The 17,924-nt window shown below is 40.9% G+C and overlaps 1 protein-coding gene across 8 annotated transcripts in view; it reads right to left on the reverse strand.

Annotated features, from left to right (window-relative positions):
• Positions 1 to 3,571: 3,571 nt before the first annotated feature.
• Positions 3,572 to 17,924, reverse strand: part of PDGFB (platelet derived growth factor subunit B) — a 61,738-nt gene continuing 47,385 nt past the window's right edge. For all 8 annotated transcript variants that reach the window (XM_042469401.1, XM_042469397.1, XM_042469398.1 and 5 more), the window contains 5 exons: positions 14,982 to 15,071; positions 13,612 to 13,817; positions 9,751 to 9,886; positions 9,350 to 9,517; positions 3,572 to 7,501 (listed from right to left, as the gene is read on the reverse strand). In XM_042469401.1, the coding sequence (XP_042325335.1) occupies positions 9,381 to 9,517; positions 9,751 to 9,886; positions 13,612 to 13,817; positions 14,982 to 15,071 (569 nt within the window). In that variant the 3' untranslated portion in view covers positions 3,572 to 7,501; positions 9,350 to 9,380. The remainder of the gene's footprint in view (positions 7,502 to 9,349; positions 9,518 to 9,750; positions 9,887 to 13,611; positions 13,818 to 14,981; positions 15,072 to 17,924) is intronic.

The raw sequence follows: 17,924 nt of genomic DNA on the forward strand, positions 1-17,924 counted from the left end.
ATATCGATCCCCAGATATAGAATAGCTTTTGCACTGGCTAGATTAAACGTTCTTCCATCAGCATTACTGGAGGGTAAATTTACTAAGACTCCTGTTCATGAGCGAGCATGCCCCTGTAACTCAGGAGATGTAGAAAATGTTGGACATGTATTATTTCATTGCCCTTTTTATGACAATGCTCGCAGAGATTTGATCATTCCTATACTCTTGAACGTACCTGGGAGATCTGAAGCTTTTTATTTAAGTTACCTGTTGTCAGACTGGAACTTGCATATAACTTATAAAGTGGCACAATTTTCTGCACTAGCAATCACTTGTAGGAAAAGAACAACTGATCAAAGTTAAACACATAATATTGTGTCATGCCTGATACTGTATGTCTGGTTAAAACCTGATATTGCTAATCGAACTTTACTATTTCTATCTTAAGAGTGGAAACCCAAAAAGGTTTATTTCTATTTTACTTATTTTATTTCATTTTAAATGAAGCTATCTTAAATGTAATGGAAATAAATTATTTACATTTCTAGTTGGCAGATTTTTATCCCAAGCAATCTTTTTATGTGTATTATTTTATTTTTTATGTTATATTTTATATTGATGCTGGTCTTTGACCGTAATGAAGAATGTATACAATAAAGAATGTATGCTTGCAGCAAATGGAGAAATAATCCAATGCTGTGTTATTACTGCAGTACAGATGCAGCCAGAGAGCTCTGATACCACAACAAACTATAACTCCCAGAATTCCATAGGATGGAGCTGTGACAGTTAAAGCAGTCTCAAACTGTATTAACTTTACAGTGTGGCAGCAGCCACAGTGGCGCAGGGTAATAGCTACCCAAGCAAAATCCCTGTATACATCCATGGGCAAACTGCACACTTGCATTGGGTTCCCTTACTCATAGAAAGGGGAAACAACATGCCCTTCTGAACTCAGGGGAATTGTATCTGTCTAGACAATGACTAAGGGAGGAACATGTTGAGTTGCAGGACTTTGAAGAGTGTAAAGAGCAACAAGGGATAGGAACTTTCAAGAACAATGCAGCTGTACCTTCAGACAGAAAGGCAAAAGCGACTGTTGGAAAATCTGGGGTGAAATTGGAGGCTGATGAAAGAAAACAAAATAATTTTGGATCAAATCTTCAGTTTGTCTCTGAAAGATTCAAAGTGATTTTATCTGCTTGCAGAAGGATTATCTGAGCTGGTGATTTCATTTTACATATGCATATTGTCAGTTTTGAATGAAAAGTTTGGAGAAACATGTTGAAGTGTTCTTTTTTGTGGTGCAGAAATCTATCCCTATCTTCTCTGTGTTATTTCTGCCTCTGGTACCAAAACATCTGTTAAAGAAGTAATGTCCACAAATACATTTCTTTTTGTTAACTGAGGTATTCCTATGTAGACATGTAAATCTATAGAGCTTTTCAACCTGTTCTGCTGAAAAGTCTGGTTCCTTGTAAACTTCTCAAGGGTTCTTCAGTGTGATGCCACAAATAAGACTTCTCATTCAGTGAACTCTGCCCGTGATGATTTTTATTTAGCTTAGTTGGTTTTAATATGTAGTTTTTAATCTTACATTGTTTAATCTTGTTTTAAGGGGGGCATTAGGTATATATGGATGTATTTTAACCTGTTATATGCTGCTTTGATTGCCTGGCAAAAAGTGGGATGGAAATAAAAAAATTATTATTATATTTATTTATTTATTTATTTTATGTTTAGTAATGAGACATATTTCCCATGAAAGACAAGTTGCTCATCCACTATTGGTCTTCATCTTTGAAGAGCATCCTTGGATTATCCTTCCAGGATCCTCTGCAATACATGTGCATTCCACAGTGGCAGACGCTGGTCATATAAGACACAGTAGTTCTAGATGAATGATGTTCAAATTCTTCCAGAGACTGTGAACGCTAGGCTCCAGCTTCCTCAGCTGTTGTTGATCAATGGGTTTGTTTGTTTGTTTTGGAAGATGCAATGTTAAAACAGCAACAGCCACTAACAGCAATACACGGTGTCAGTGTGCTTTGCTGGATGTCATGTTGCATTGCTATCCTATGATCTGGACATAGGTTGATACAAATCGGGGTAATTTATTATGGAATAATACAAATTATATGTTCATATTCCTAATGTTTTTTAGAGTAAATAAGTCGGCCCTCCATAACCATGGGTTCTTTATCCACAGATTCAACCATCCATGGCTTGAAAATATTCCAAAAAGATATATATTCCAAAAAGCAAACTTTGATGTTGCTATTTTATATAAGGGACACTATTTAACTAAGCTATTATATTTAATTGGGCTTCAGCATCCATGGATTTTAGTATCCACAGGAAGTCCTGGAACCAAAACCCAGTGGATACCAAGGGCCCATTGGACTCATATGGGGAAGGTCTACTGGCCCTGGGCACTCTAGAGTGATGCCGAGCAGCTCTCCACAAACACATTCCACTGTGTCACCTACTGCCACCATGGCGCACATTTTTCCAAGGTGGAAAATGAAGAGCCCCACATTGATCACATGGTTGGCCACCTTGTTGTGAGCTCAGAGGGAGTGGCTTGCACTGTTGGTGGTAGCAGTGGGCAGCAAAGCAAGATGCTGCATGAACAGCTGCCTAGCATCATTCTGCAGTGGTCTGGATTTTCCTGGAAAATCTGGAGCAAATAGTGAGTTTAAAAAAAATTAAGGCAGGGATGGCCCCGATTCAATGCAGAACTTGCCTTCACATGTGAAGACACTTCACATTCGAACTAGGCCTTTGGCCCTGCTTCAAGTGTACAGGGCAACACAAGGGCATGGGGAAACTGATGTAAATGGCCTATGCTCATAATCTATAGTGTTTCATGGTCCTTGTGAATGCTACCCACCCACATCCTACAACTTCTGTTTAATGCATGTGGCTCAGACACAGGCCTCCTTCTGAGTCCATACCATGGGCAGAATTATTTGCCTGTCTACTGATAAGTCTGACACACTGACCTCTGGGCTGTACCAGCTGTAATAAAATGCCAGCCACTAAACAGTCTGCCATTTCACCCACCACACCACACTGATAGAAGGTGAGCCTTGCTTACAAAACTCTTTAGAGCACAAGCAAATAGTGACTCATGCCAGTTATAAGGGGAGTGACTCATCCCGTCTGAGGCAAACATGTCTACATTTGACTGCACTGAATACCTGTTTTTAGTGGTACAATGCTTGGTTTTTATGATGCATACCAAAAGTTTGTGCTGTGTCTGCTAAAACTGTGCTTTATATGAGATCACTAATCATATCCATGTCTGAGATCACAAACCATATCTGTTTGGTTAATACAATACTGTCTTATTTTGGGTGTCAAAAGCATAACCTAAACCTGTAAAAGTTATTTTTTTGAGCTACAACCTCCCCACCCCCCGAATTCCTAAAGGTGAGAATGTGTTTTCTAGATTGTAGATTTTCTAGGTTATAGGGAGCTGAACATAAATGAAACACAAAACCACTGAGTTTTGTTTTTAGGCTTTTAAAAAAACAACTTTAAATACAGTACTGAGTATAAATTAATTTTATATAAAATGGGCAGGGAAGAGAAAGGATTTTTCTTCCTTACAAATGGGGAAAATGCAGGAAAACATTTTTTAAGACAGAGAGTAAAATCGAACAGTAAGAAGTGGTTTTTTTTAATCTTAGAAAGCAAGATTAGTAAACAGGAAGTGTATGGCTCCAAACTGTTTCTATTGGACTTTTTTTGTCTTGTTATTAGTCTACATTAGAGAATGATATTCTGAGGCCATAGCTGTTGCTGTACGGTTTATTCATTTATTTGCCAGTAAAAAGCCTGACCATGCTGTTAAACACAAATTGTTTGACACTAAGGCCACTAAGCAGAATTTTGCCAAATATCTATAGGAAAATTCGACCAACCCAGTACAATAGGTAGTACAAAAAGCTGCTTGAACTCCAGGAGATCCACAGAAATTCAGCCCAAGAGAGGAAATCAATCCTCCATCCTTTATTGGACTGTATGATTCAAGGTCTAGACCACTATGTACCTTCCTGCCTCCTTATTGTGTACAAGTGAATGAAATATAAGTACAATATATTTGCAAGATGCAAGGGAAAATACCTGCAACTGGAATTTGCTTCAGGCATAGGAGCGCCATTCTTTTCATGCCCCCCTCCCCATTGCAACTCTTCCATCAAGAGATGGCAGGCTCCTGACTGCCGGCTCTTCCATTCATTCCATATAAGTAAATGGAGCCAGAAGTATAAGTGTGCCATGCAAAGGGTTGAAAGCCTGGGTTTCATAGCTAAGTTGGTTGCTGTTAGCTGCCTTCAAGTCAACTTCGACATATGATGGCCCTATGAATGAGAGAACTCAAAGTTCCCATTATCAACATCCCTGCTCAGATCTTGCAAGCTCAGGGCTGTGGTTTCCCTAACAGATTCTACCCACCTATATCCATGCTGGACAATGGATAATTTTAAACCTCTGGCTGATTTAGCATGCTTTCTGTATTTTAGATGGTTGAAGGAAGGTTCTTCATTCTCCTCCAGACTTCTTCTAGCAAGTTTGAAGAGCTTCATTTCCTCAGGCAAAATTACACGATACTTCTGTCATTTTCTAACAAATACATCTGTATTGTTACTGGGCCCCAGCCCCACATCCAGTCAGCTGTCCATCTGAGATGCAGCTGAAAGTTTCCAGATAATACAGTCTGTTCAAATTGCAATCTCGATATTTTTATATCCCTTCAAGTCAACTGCAATATATGCATATATGCTTTCAAGTCACCTGCTGACCCAATAAACTGCATAGGGTTTTCTTAAACAAGGAATACTTAAAGGCCATTTTGCCAGTTCCTTCCTCTGTCCTAGGGTTTTCTTGACAAGATTTATTGGGGGATGAGGTGGGTGTTGCATTGCCTTCCTGTAAGGCTGAGAGTGTGTGTCTTGCCCAAGATCATCCAGTGGCTTTCCATAGATGAGGAAGGTTTTGAATGCTGGCTTGTTGGAATCTTAATCCAACACCCAAACCACTACAACATGCTGCTTTTGCTGCTATTATGTGCCTTCAAGTCATTTCCAATTTATGGCAACCTGAAGACAAACATATTGCTTGGTTTTCTTTGCAAGATTTGTTCAGAGGGGGGGGGGTTGTCACTGTCTCCCTCTATACCCAACATCAACCAGTGGCTGATAGGGGGTCTCTACGTTGCTTAAAGTTCCAGAATAGGGATCAGATAAATATCTAAAGCAACCAGCAGAGAGTAAATTACACACAAAGAAGGGCTTCATCTCCAGAAATGTAGCCTTGCCTCCCAATACACAGCAACCCAGCACCCTCCATACAAGTTAACAAGTTCTATAACCTCATTCACCATGGTTGTGGTGTATTTGTGGTCCAATACATTTGGATAGCACCAGACTGGGGAAAGCTACCTTAAGCAAATTCTGTCTGTTCATTCCCACCCAACTTCAATATTCCTACTTGCTTTTTCTCCCTTGCAAAAAGAGACTGTAATGACCCACAAGGGATGAAAATGTCTATAATCCCTAAAGAGGTAAAAGTTATGATGCCTTCTCTACTCCCTGTTCTCTAAGGATATGTAGGCAACCAATTCCCTTTCCTTGTTATTTAATTTTTTCCCAGTAGTTCCTGAAAATAGGCCACTATCCTAGTCTGTCCAGTTACACAAAACCTTCAGTGAATTCCATTTTTTGGTAATTTGGAAACATTTCTGAACCCTTTAAATAGGCCTTCAGTTCAAGGTAAAGGCAAAACCTAGGCATGCAATGGAAACAGAATTCTAATCATAGCAAACAGTTGATCGGAGGCTGTTCATTCTGTTTGTTCTCTTGGCCCTCAGCAGTTGTGTTAGATACTACCCACTGGATCCTTGTCCAGGAACTGTGGTTAGATAGCAGAATAAGGTTTTGGCATTTGGGGATGCATCTTTATGACCTCTTGTACACAAATGTTTGCAGCTTTGATTAGGCTTTTCATAACTCCAATTACTTTAGATCAGTGGATGTTATCCTGAGGTTACTAATATGAGATAGAAACTGGATATTAATGACTGTACCAGAGAAGGAGTAATTACAGTGTTTGGAAATAAGGTCAAGAGATGAAAGTGGGGAATGCTGATACTGTAGAAGTAAATTCACTAATTGCAACAATCCACTGAATCCACAATTGTTTACAAAAATTAGCCTTGCCTTTCCATAGTTTCAAGCACCAATCTCTCCACGCTGCCATTGGAGGTGACATTTGCTAAAGGCCAGAGCCTGGAATGCTTTCGTGTTTCCCAGAATGCCCTGGGTAGGATGGCTAAGCACCATGTTGGCTAGAGGACTGTAGGAGCATTGAAGCCAGACTATTGACTTTTCTAGATCCTAGGAATCCTTCCCAGCCTTACTTTGGAGATCACTGGTATTCCCTGGTCACATCTGTCTCAAGTATTAACCAAACCTGGCCCTACATCCAAAGTCTGACAAATTGGAGTGTGGTCAGAGTGATACTGTGGGTATTGTCATGCAAAATAACTTTTCCAAGCTCTCTATGGCCTTCATCTTCAATTAACAATAGTGTTATAGCCTGATGTTAGAAGTAATGGAGACAGTGACCATATAGCAGACTAGCAAGCTAGGAGCCCAGTTCACTCAGGGTGGTAATCTTGACTTTACTTTATGTAAATCCATGAACAAAACCTCACAGTGATCCATACCACTAAAAAAAAATAGAAAAGAAATTACAAAGTTCAACTGAAAGAGGAGATAGGAAACCAGATAAGCCATGCCTGCCTTATAATCATGTGCCAAGAAGGCCTCTTAGACCTGAGGGTATTCTGGGATAGGTGGGGCAGTGATTCCCCTAGAGGACAGCTCCTCTCTTCCTCTTCATACACCAGCTTGTAAACAGCAAAAATTGTTGGTACATGTACTTTGCTTTCATTGGTTCTGTTCCCCGAGGCATGACATGGTTTAGTGGTTTTACAAATAAAAATATACATACACACAATTAAAAATATTCTATTCAGACATGACAATAGAAGTCCTTAGTGCATTTGATGTCACTGGTTGTCACTCTGACTGCCTTGACTTGTGCCCAGTGTCACTGTAAACAGTCTGAGTCCAACTAACTGCTGGATGGAAAAGGAAAAGGAAGAAGGGGGGGGGGAAACCTTCTTATCCTCCTGATCCACCCCACCCCAAGTGGAGACTGGAATCACAAGTCTTTGCCACATTTCCCCTGCATCTCTTGCAGAAGGAAGCATATTGTCCATCCAAGTGGCTGCATTTTCTTCTGTTCATTCCCCACCTCAGTTTTATTCCTTTGGGAGAATGCAATTAAGAAGGGAGAACTCCAATGGTAAACTTTGGTGGGTGAAAGTCCAGTGAGCGAGGGATCAGGAAGCACCATTTGCCGTCCAAAATAGCATTGAGGCGGATGGACGGAAAGAAACTCTGAGAACCCCATGGGGGTAATACAGCAAATATATTAAATAATAAACCTGGAAAGTAAACAAATAGAAAAAGTATATTGAGATTCCATCTTGCCATGCTAGATCAGTTTCACTCTAACTATTCTTTCTAATGGCCTTCCCCAACCTGGGGCCTCCCGAATGTTTTGGAATGTGACTCTTATCAGCTCCAGATAACATAGCTGATGGTGAGAGAGCTTTCTACAAAGGTACTCATTAGTTCACAAACTAATCCAGTTTCTATTTTACAAAATCCGGGGGTGGGGAAAATAGTGTGCAGTTGTGGAGTGTTTTGGTAAGGGAATGGGCAAAAGTGGGCATGCTCTTTTTATGTTCTCTTCTAGCAAATCTGTTTGGCTGTATGCAAAGCCATTCCTGTGTTCATCTCAGCCAAGGAATGTTTCCCATCTCAGCCAAGAAATGTTTGCTGTCAGCCGGATGGACTAGTAACTTATTCCTTTCCTTTGATTGGGTCTTGCCAATCAACAGAAATATGTATTCACACCTATTATGTCTTCCTTCCTGGACAGGTGATGGGCTGTTAAGTCTAATCAAAGAGCCATGTAATTCAGTGTTCCTTGACAGACAAATCCCAATGGAGGAAATATTTACTTCTTGTCTCTTCCTCTCATTCTTTGGCTTTCTAATATAAATAGTAAATTAAATTTGATTTCCATGTGATTCACACAGGAAAAGTACTCTTAAATTGAATAATTCTGAATTAAATGGTCTGGAGGAGATGATCTTTTTCAAATCACCAGATGTGATTTTATAAAAGAGGCAGGTGGTAGAGCTACTTGGGCATCTGCAGTCAGGAAGAATTTTACATACAGGACGATCATGTGTATTTTGACTAAGACATTGTGCACCTGACTGAAACCAATGAAGCAAAGGGGGCCCAAAGCAGAACCAGACTATATGTGTGATGTTCACATGATCCTGGTATAAGCATGTAGGGTCCATCCTAATGTCACCTGGGATGGACTCTACTCTGGTGTTTAGCCCAAACTGCAGAAGAGCTATACAAGGTGCTGAGACTATTGGTGTACAGGTTTCAATACCCTGGAGTGGATTCACTATCCCTCTGACATGGAAGCCACCAGCCTTCCTATGCTACGCCCCATCTTCTATGCTGTCACTTTGGTGGTAAATTTCAAATAACGTTTCCATATAATATTTCTCTTCTCTAAACTGCAATCTATTGTTCACATTTTAGGGAGTACTATAAGGGCATAAAAGTTTAAGATTTGTCCAAATGCCTATCTAGTCCAGTGTCCTGTTTTGTCCTATAAGCAAACTGGTCCTGCTGGAAACCAGAACATGAGCACCACAGCTTTTCCCCACCGTTGTTCCCCAACAACTGGTATTGAAAAACATACTGGCTCCATTACTGGCTGTCATGACTAATGACCACTGACAGCCTTCATTTGTTGTTGTATGCCTCCAAGTCATTTTTGACTTATGAAGATGGTCATTTCTGAACAATAGAACATTATAATGGAGGCAGCTCTCTACATCCACAGATTTTTATATTCATGGATTCTACCATCCAAAGCTTGAAAATATTAAGAAATAATATAAATTCAAAAAAAGCAAGCCTTAATTTTGCCATTTTATATAAGGGACACCATTTTACTGTTCTGTTGTATTTAATGGAACGTGAGCATACACAGATTTTGGTATCCATGGTGAGCCTTGGAATCAAACCCCAGTGGATTCCAAGGGCTCACTATACTTGCTGTATGAAATTATCATAATTCCATTTCATACTGATTGCAGAAAAACAATGCTTCAGCAGCACTAAAAGATCATGCAGAAACAAATCACATTTTCTCCTGTGCTGTCTATTCACAATGCCACTATATTTGTTGCAGTTACCTGTCATTTGCACTTTTGCCTGCCAGCACCTCTATGCTGGGTAGATTTCTTTCAATGCCTTCTTATCATGTAACTGCTTGAACTTCCGATGCTTCCTCTTTCGTGGCAGCAACCGGTGCACTTGTGCCCTTGTCGGAAGAGAAGCTACAGTGCTTGGTGGTGGAACACCTGCCAGAAAAGGAATAAACATAACATATACTGGTATTCAACAGCTGACTTCAGTGGACATTCTTCTGTTCTCAGGAGCCTTTCCATATCTTCCTTTTAACATTTCCAGTTTTCTCTGCATCCACATGCAGAGCTTTTGGATTATAATTCCCAGATTCTCCCAGCCAGCATGGCCACATTTTAATGGAGTAACTTTTCCAAGTTCTGTCCAACAACATTTCTATAACACTCACCTCTGTGCTCATGTGAACTCGGTCGACTGAGAAATCGGGGTGAAACTGCCTCACATCGACATTCCAGGTGGTCTTCCAAGGCCACAATTGCTTTATTGAAGACTGGCTTCTTTCGGACAATTTCAATCTTATTTACCTGTTATAAAAGATGAAAAACAGCACAAATCCATTATGAGTCAACATACCAAATTAGCCTTCCCTCAATTAGCATCACTGGCGTTCTACATTTCTATACAGTTGTAAAGTCCTTTGCAGTTTCAACAGCTCACTCCTGATCATAATTATCACATTCATTCACTTGACCATCTGGATCATTTTACTAAATTAATCCAAGAGTGTAGAAATCAAAAACACTAGAATTTCTGGTTCTAGGCATTGTTCATCATCTTTACTGATCATACCTGCCAACTGTCTAGATTCAGCAGGGACAGTCCCAATTGATCTTTTGCCATTCCACTTATCCAGCTGCTGTTAAATGGTTCCATGTATTTTCTCCTCCTCCCACTTTCTCCCTTTATCCTCAATTTACTTCAATTGCTGCAAACTGAGTTCAAAATACAAAAGTAGTTTGCACTTAGTAAGCAGGGGGTAGAGAAAAGGAGGGGGCAGAGTCTTGCCTTTTCCAGTAGGCTCAGGCAAAAGCAGACAGTTCCAGCCCTTCCTGGCTTGTGTGTTCTTCTTCACTAATAACTTTGCCAACTTAATCACATTCTGATGTTGTGTGGCCATGTATGTCCAGGTTGACATCTGTGAAATGTTGGAGTCTATGTGATCCTCTACTAAATGTGTTGTGGTTCCATAGAGTTGAAAAAGACCCAAGAAGCAATTAAGTCCAATCTTTTTGCAAGAGATTAATATCTGTCTATCCATACCCACCCTAGTGTCATATCCACCACCCCAAATCAACCTGCCATGACGTGAAAGAATCTAACAGCACATTTGAGACCAACTGACAAGAACACATTTCTAGACAAAGGCCACTTCATCAGATACAATCAGATCAGCTGCAGCTGATGAAATAGACTGACTCCCTGAAAGCTTATGCTAGACATTTCTTCTCTCACTTAGTCTCAAAGGTTCTGTAAGATTCGGTTATGCCTTTGTATGCTAAACCAGATTAACTAAACAGTCTTCTTTTTGAATACAGCCCCATACATTACACTGCAGTAAGCTAACTCCAGATCAGATTGTTCCAGACTGCTGTTGTGTATGTGTCTTCAAGTTGCTTGTTGACTTATGAGAGCCCCATGATTTTTTCAAAGGGTTTTCTTAGACAACAAATACTTAGAGGTGATAAAAAGGTGAAATGTATGTCTTATGACAATGAGCTGGAGAATTACTGTGACTTCCACCTAGGACAGATAGTAACCCTATGGAAGGCAAATGAACACATAACTAGCAATTAGTGTATGGGGTTGTATTCTGCTCAGTAACCAAACAAAAACCAAACATTTTTCTGTTTGTTTATCTTTCTTTGAAAGCATGCTCCCACTCTGCACAGTTCAGGACATATGCTGCCTGCTAGACAAGCGTTTCTAGCCATACAATACACACATCTCTATTTTCAGAAAAAAGCATTTCCAGGTCACATTTTCTGATTAACCTTTGACTCCTTGTTTGCTCTTTTCCCAGAAAAACAATCCACTCTTCTGCCACCACTAACCCCCAGTCTCTGCTATTCAGTGTGGCTTTCTAACAAAAGGAATTTCCCGCACATGCATGGTGTAATGTCTTCCCCTCCCTTGTGTCTCCTTGCTGTGAACATAGGTCAGGCAAGGGACTTCATTATAGTTTTTAATTATTTGTCTGGGAGGAAGCATAGAGATCACTATTGGCTAGATATTTAGCAGGATCAGAATGAGAGGTCAGATGGCAGGTATCCGCTTACAACACATCCAGACAGGATAATGTGAATGAGCTGTTGGCTTAGGCTAGGTGCATTAGCATGGTAAACAAGTAGCTGTAAAGATATTTGAATGTGCCATTAGGCTGCCGATTTATCTCCATGCACTGAGACATAAAAAAGCAGAATTCTAAAGACTTGTGAATGAACTGGCATGCTGGTGCCTCATTGCTTCTGCGGCAATTCACTGCATTGCAATTCAGTCATTACTTGTTCATTATAATTTCTGAATCTGCCAGGACTCTGCACTCTGCCTTTTGCTTTCCCCTGACAAGCCAGAGTGCTGGCTCTTGTCAGGTTCAGATGTCACAATAAATAAATAAAAAATCTGTGGTCTGTTTAAAGGTAAAGGTAGATGAGCCAGCACTGCCTGAAGACTATTCCAGTGGTCATGTGGCCAGCATGGCTGCACCGAATGCTGTTACCTTCCCAATGAAGTGGAACCTATTTATTTACTTGCATTTGCATGCTTTCGAACTGCTAGGTTGGCAGAAGCTGGGACTAGTGACAGTTCACCCCATCATGCAACACTCGGGCCTTGTACTGCCAACCTTCCAGTCATCAGAATTCGCACCTCAGCCACTAAGCCACCGCATCCCTGTTTAGGTGTTTCTATTTTCACAGGGAGTGACCAATAACCCAGGGATCCCCTAGACCTCTGTCTTATTGTGACTGCCTAAATGGCTGAAAGACTAATCCTACACACTACTTTTGCATCATGTTCTACAGCACAGAGTGTTCATTCCTTCACAAGATCATCAGAAATAACTAGTAACTGTGGTTACTATCCTATGCACATGTATCTGGCAGTAAGTCTTAGTGAAATCAGTAGAGCTTATTTCTGAGTAGATCTTGTAAGATTCTAAGCAAAATATACTTTGCATGATTTCATGAAAAGATTAATGCAAGAACCCAGGTCTTCCAAGTTAAGATACCTAAAACAAAGCTAAACAGCTAAAGCTGATTTCCTGACTAAATATCAGCTCTTTAAAACAGTCTTGAAAATCAGATATTCAATCAAAATACATCAAATGTTTAGATGCAAGCAGCTGATCCAGACAAGAATTTATACAACAACATACAATGCAATCCTACATATGTATAATCAGAAATAATTCTCATTATGTTGAATCACATTTATAGCCTAACATCAACATGGCAGGACTGGGGAGCCTGTAGATCTCCAGATCTGATTGAACTAAAGTTTCTATCATCCTTTGCCAGCCTGACCAAAGGTAATTTATGATGGCAGCAACACTATATAAACATCTGTAAAATCTAAGTTTTCCCATCCTGGTGTATGGACCATTATAAAATATTGTAGGGCAATGGAATTAAGGAATATGATTCTGTATATATCCATGTAATGTTATGCATTTATCCTTTTCCAAGCAATGGAAGGTTTTAGTTTCTTTTAACATTGGTCACATGCCCTGTCTCTGTGGTATTTGTTCTCCTTACAAATACACACAGGACCAAATGGAAGCATAAAGACAATGCTTTCAGCAGACTGCAGATCCCCAAAGAGATTGTACAGATCCTTTCCCAAGACTGCACTCCCAATTCCAACTACCTGAAACTAGACACTTTCTGCTATGTTTTCCTGCTTCTCTGTCATTGTCCCTTGAAAAAAAAATTAAGATTCTTTTCTCAAACCCTTGACTCCTATCATGAGATAATTTGTTCAAAATCACAGCAATAAACCAATTCACAGTAATCAGATCACCAGTGTCAGTGCTATAGCTTTCTGGACTTTACTTCAAACATAGGTCCAGGAATGGTGACAGAGGGTAGAGACTACAATGACCAGTTGGAGGCGCCTAGATTTATCTTGTTTAGATTTCCAGAGGCTGTTACATCTATACATTGCACTCTGCTAACTCTTGTAGCCTGATCCTTTAAAAAACTAAAATGAAGGGAATAAGGACTGGTGGAGACAGAAACAGATCTTTGCTTACCTGGATGTGTCGCACACGAACCAGCATGGGGCGACATTGCATGCTTCGGGTATTACAGCAGCCTGTGCACCGCTGCACTTCCACACATGGCGGCCACACAAGGAAGTTGGCATTAGTGGGATCCACCAAGTTCCGGGAGATTTCAAACACCTCAGTCCGTGTCTTGCATTCAGCAAGTACTGCTGCTTCAACTGGTTCTTCTCCACCTATAATGATTCAAGAGAAACACATCTTGGTCAATTCAAACTTGCAACCTATCTCCTCTAGACACAGTCTTGAGAGACGTCCCCTCTGTTCTATTCAAAGGATCCCAGCCAATTTTGCCATCTGTCTCATCCACATTTGAATCTCCATAATGTAAGTTTTTATATTTTGTCATGTGTGAAAAATAGAGACGCTAATGAAGTACAGTGGGCCCTCGCCTTACGCGGGGATCCGTTCCGGATCCCTCCGCGTAAGGCGAATTCTGCCTATGCTCAAGCCCCATTGTAAACAATGGGGCTCGTGCATGGCGGTGCGGCGGTGCACGGGGTGCAACGGGCGCGGGCGCGCCCATGCAATTGAATGGGATGCCACGACTCTTCCGCCCCGCGGCTTGAGCACGTATGCTCAAGCCGCGTAAAGCGCGCCCATGTATGGCGCGGGCGCGCTGTATTTTTTTCTAATCCTCAAGTTTATGGCTAAACATTTGCAAATTCTTCTGCACCAAGAAACTGATAGGGGCCTTCTAGTAATCAAGAGGTAGAAGTATTTCACTTAACACAATTCTGTCATCCTCTGAGCCCTGATATTTGTATCTCTCTGCTGGTGTTTAAATTTTAGTGGTACTAAAATGAAATATAATTAACCCAACGTTTGATCATTCATTCCAGGTGCAAACATTATATTTTATATCTGCAAAAATTGACAATTTCTTTAAAAAATATTACTGAATTCCAGATCTAGAACCATGATGTCTACCTCAGAGATGTGACACTGAAGACCAAAAAGTGAAATCCCTAAGAACAGAGATTGAAAATGTTGCTAAAAAAAACTTTAAACTAAACATTAGTTTTATTAGAAAAGTAGTAGCAGGCTCAGAGTTATCTAATGAGCTTCATGCTTGAGATGGGACTGAAATATGGATGTTCCTGGTTAATATTGAACACAATCAGTACCATGCTGGCTTTGATGTGCTGGCACTTTCTTATTCCTTGAATGAGGAAGGGAGTGACACTCATATTGTTTATTGCTTCTGTAGGACCAGAGCTTGCTAGTAGAGGGATTCTCGAAGTGCACGTATTCCCAAAACCACTTTCAAAATCTACACAGGACTAGTTCTGTGCCTAAAGTTTCACCTATGTGTTAAGTAAGCCATATCTGCAACTCACCCAGACTGCGTCTCCCTCGGGACAAAGGAACAGGATTTTCACCAGGATGTAATCTGGTGGAGTTCAGGTATGAACTAGAGCTATCTTCTTCTGCAAGTGAAAAACAGTGACAGCAAAGGAATTAAATAAGACAATACACATGTGACTCCACTAGATATGGCATACTGAAATTCACAGAAGTGGAAAAGGAGCAGATTCACAAGTTTAGTCCAAACATGGCCATGTCTTCTTGGAACAATTATTAATGCAGTCAATTAGGGTTAATGTAAAGAATTAGGATAGTGCAAGGAACACACAGGATCCTATGCCAAAACCTGATGTGCCCCCTAACCTGATAGTTTTGTACAAAATAATGTATGCAAAGATACAAACCAATGCAAATTGATTTATTTTGCATGTTTTATTTAAAACTAAATACAGGGGTAGGCAACCTTTTTGAGCTGGGGGCCGGGTTGCTGTCCCTCAGACAACTGGGGGGGGCCGAAGCCAAAAAAATAAATAATTAAATAATTTTTGAAAAAATTAAATATATAAATAAACCAGGACAAATGTAGGACAAAATTTTCAAATGGAAGACACTTTTAAAAAAAAATGGAGGACATGCGAAAAAATTTGCTAATTTTTTAAAAAATGTTAGTATAAATGCATGTTTCTGAGGCTTCTATAGACAACTGCCCCCCAAAGGCCCCGGCGGCAATCGGTGGCAGGACCGGGCTGGGGCCGGTCCCAAGGCCTTGCTGGGCCACATCCGGCCCGCGGGCCGCAGATTGCCTACCCCTGCTATAAGGTTTTGCAGACAACCCACACAGAACAAACATTGATAAAGCTTAGGGGAAATAGAGTTGTATAGGTAAAAGAATCTGAATAGAGGCCATTAGGAAAAGATACATTTTCATGGAAGGACTCTCCACATTTGAAGGACAGACTTCTTTTCCAACATGCCCTATAGATGTATCGCCAAATTGACAACAAAGCAAAAAGCATGTGGTGGATTTGTGGTTTTTTAAAGACAGATATTAAAAGCCAGATTCTGAACATTTGAGACTATGACAAACAGCCACAACCCTAAGATTATACACATAATGTCATGCCCTTGAAAAGCTGAAAAGAAAAATGCTACCCATTTCATGTTAACATGATAGTGATCAATGACAGAACAGCAGAACATGCTACTTTCATGGACTTTGGTTAACAAATACCATGGCCAAGACATGTAGACATGAACTTTAAAATGTTTTCCTCTACATACCAGAGATTAAATATATTTGCAATGTCACATATATCTTCCCCCAGAATTACACTTCCTATTATTTGTTCTGAAGAGTATTGTCAAACAGTTCACCTAAATTTTCCCAGATTCACCTGAAAAATTTGCATAAAATGGATGGAGAGAGTGCAGGGCTATCAGAACGTAACCACTCTAACTGGAATAGGCAGGCTGCATTTCCAGCCTCTATAGAAAACAACTAGTATTATATCCATCAAAAGATATACAGCACAGAGTATGTGACTTTGGGAGATTCTCAACCAGTCTGACAAACATACTGGACTATAATTCACATCCTCATCACCAAGCATAGCCAATGGCCATGGGAACTGCAGTCCAATACATCTGGAGAGCACCATATTGGAAAAGGCTGCTATGTAGGGTATGGGAAATGTGCAGTTTGACAGACTTGTTTGGCATTATCCTTCTCATAGTTCATAGCACAGCATAAAGCAGGTTAAGTTGAAGTCCTTGAGAAAGGCTGGGGGGGGGGGGGGAGCCTATTAGAGACTACAAAAGCACTGAGAAGAGAGGAGAAAGTTCCATGAAGAAATGTATGTTATGGGTAGTGTTGCCAAGACCAGTCTCACTACTACCATTTCTGAGCAAGGTGATCGAGAGAGCGGTCGCCAATCAACTACAAGTAGTCTTGGATGAAACGGATTTTCTGGATCCATTTCAAACCGGATTCTGGATGGGATACGGAGTGGAGACTGCCATGGTCGCCTTAGTCGATGATCTCCGTCTGGGCATTGACAGGGGAAGTGTGACCCTGCTGGTGCTCTTGGACATCTCAGCGGCCTTCGATACCATTGACCACGGTATCCTTCTGGAACGCCTGACAGAGTTGGGTATTGGAGGCACTGCACTGCAGTGGTTCCGATCCTACCTCTCGGGCAGGTTCCAGATGGTGTCGCTTGGGGACAGTTGTTTGGCCAAGAGCAGGGGTAGGCAATCTTTTTGAGCCGAGGGCCGGGTTGCTGTCCCTCAGACAACTGGGGGACCGAAGCCAAAAAATAAATAATTAAATAATTTTTTTTAAAAAAAAATAAATATATAAATAAACCAGGACAAATGTAGGACAAAATTTTCAAATGGAAGGCACTTTTTTTAAAAAAATGGAGGACACGCGAAAAAATTTGTTGATTTTTAAAAAAATGTTAATATAAATGCATGTTTCTGAGGCTTCTATAGACAGAAGGCCCCGGCGGCAATCGGCGGCAGGACCGGGCTGGGGCCGGTCCCAAGGCCTCGCCGGGCCACATCCGGCCCACGGGCCGCAGGTTGCCTACCCCTGGCCAAGAGGGAGCTCAAATCGGGCGTCCCTCAAGGTGCGATTCTGTCCCCAATGCTATTCAACATTTACATGAAACTGCTGGGAGAGATCATCTGGAGACATGGGGCGGGGTGTTATCAGTACGCTGATGCCACCCAAATATACTTCTCTGTGTCTCAGACTGAAGCAGTGACTAAGGATGGCATCTCTCCTCTGAACGCCTGTCTTGGGGCGGTAATGGACTGGATGAGGGAAAACTGACTCAGGCTGAATCCAGGTAAGACAGAGGTACTTGCTATAGGAACTCCGAATCCAGGAATGGAGTTATGTCAGCCAGTTCTGGATGGGGTCACACTTCCCCTGAAGGATTCTGTTCGCAGCTTGGGGGTGCTTCTTGACT

This window comes from Sceloporus undulatus, chromosome 5 (genome assembly GCF_019175285.1).
Source record: "Sceloporus undulatus isolate JIND9_A2432 ecotype Alabama chromosome 5, SceUnd_v1.1, whole genome shotgun sequence".
NCBI classification, from domain to species: domain Eukaryota; kingdom Metazoa; phylum Chordata; class Lepidosauria; order Squamata; family Phrynosomatidae; genus Sceloporus; species Sceloporus undulatus.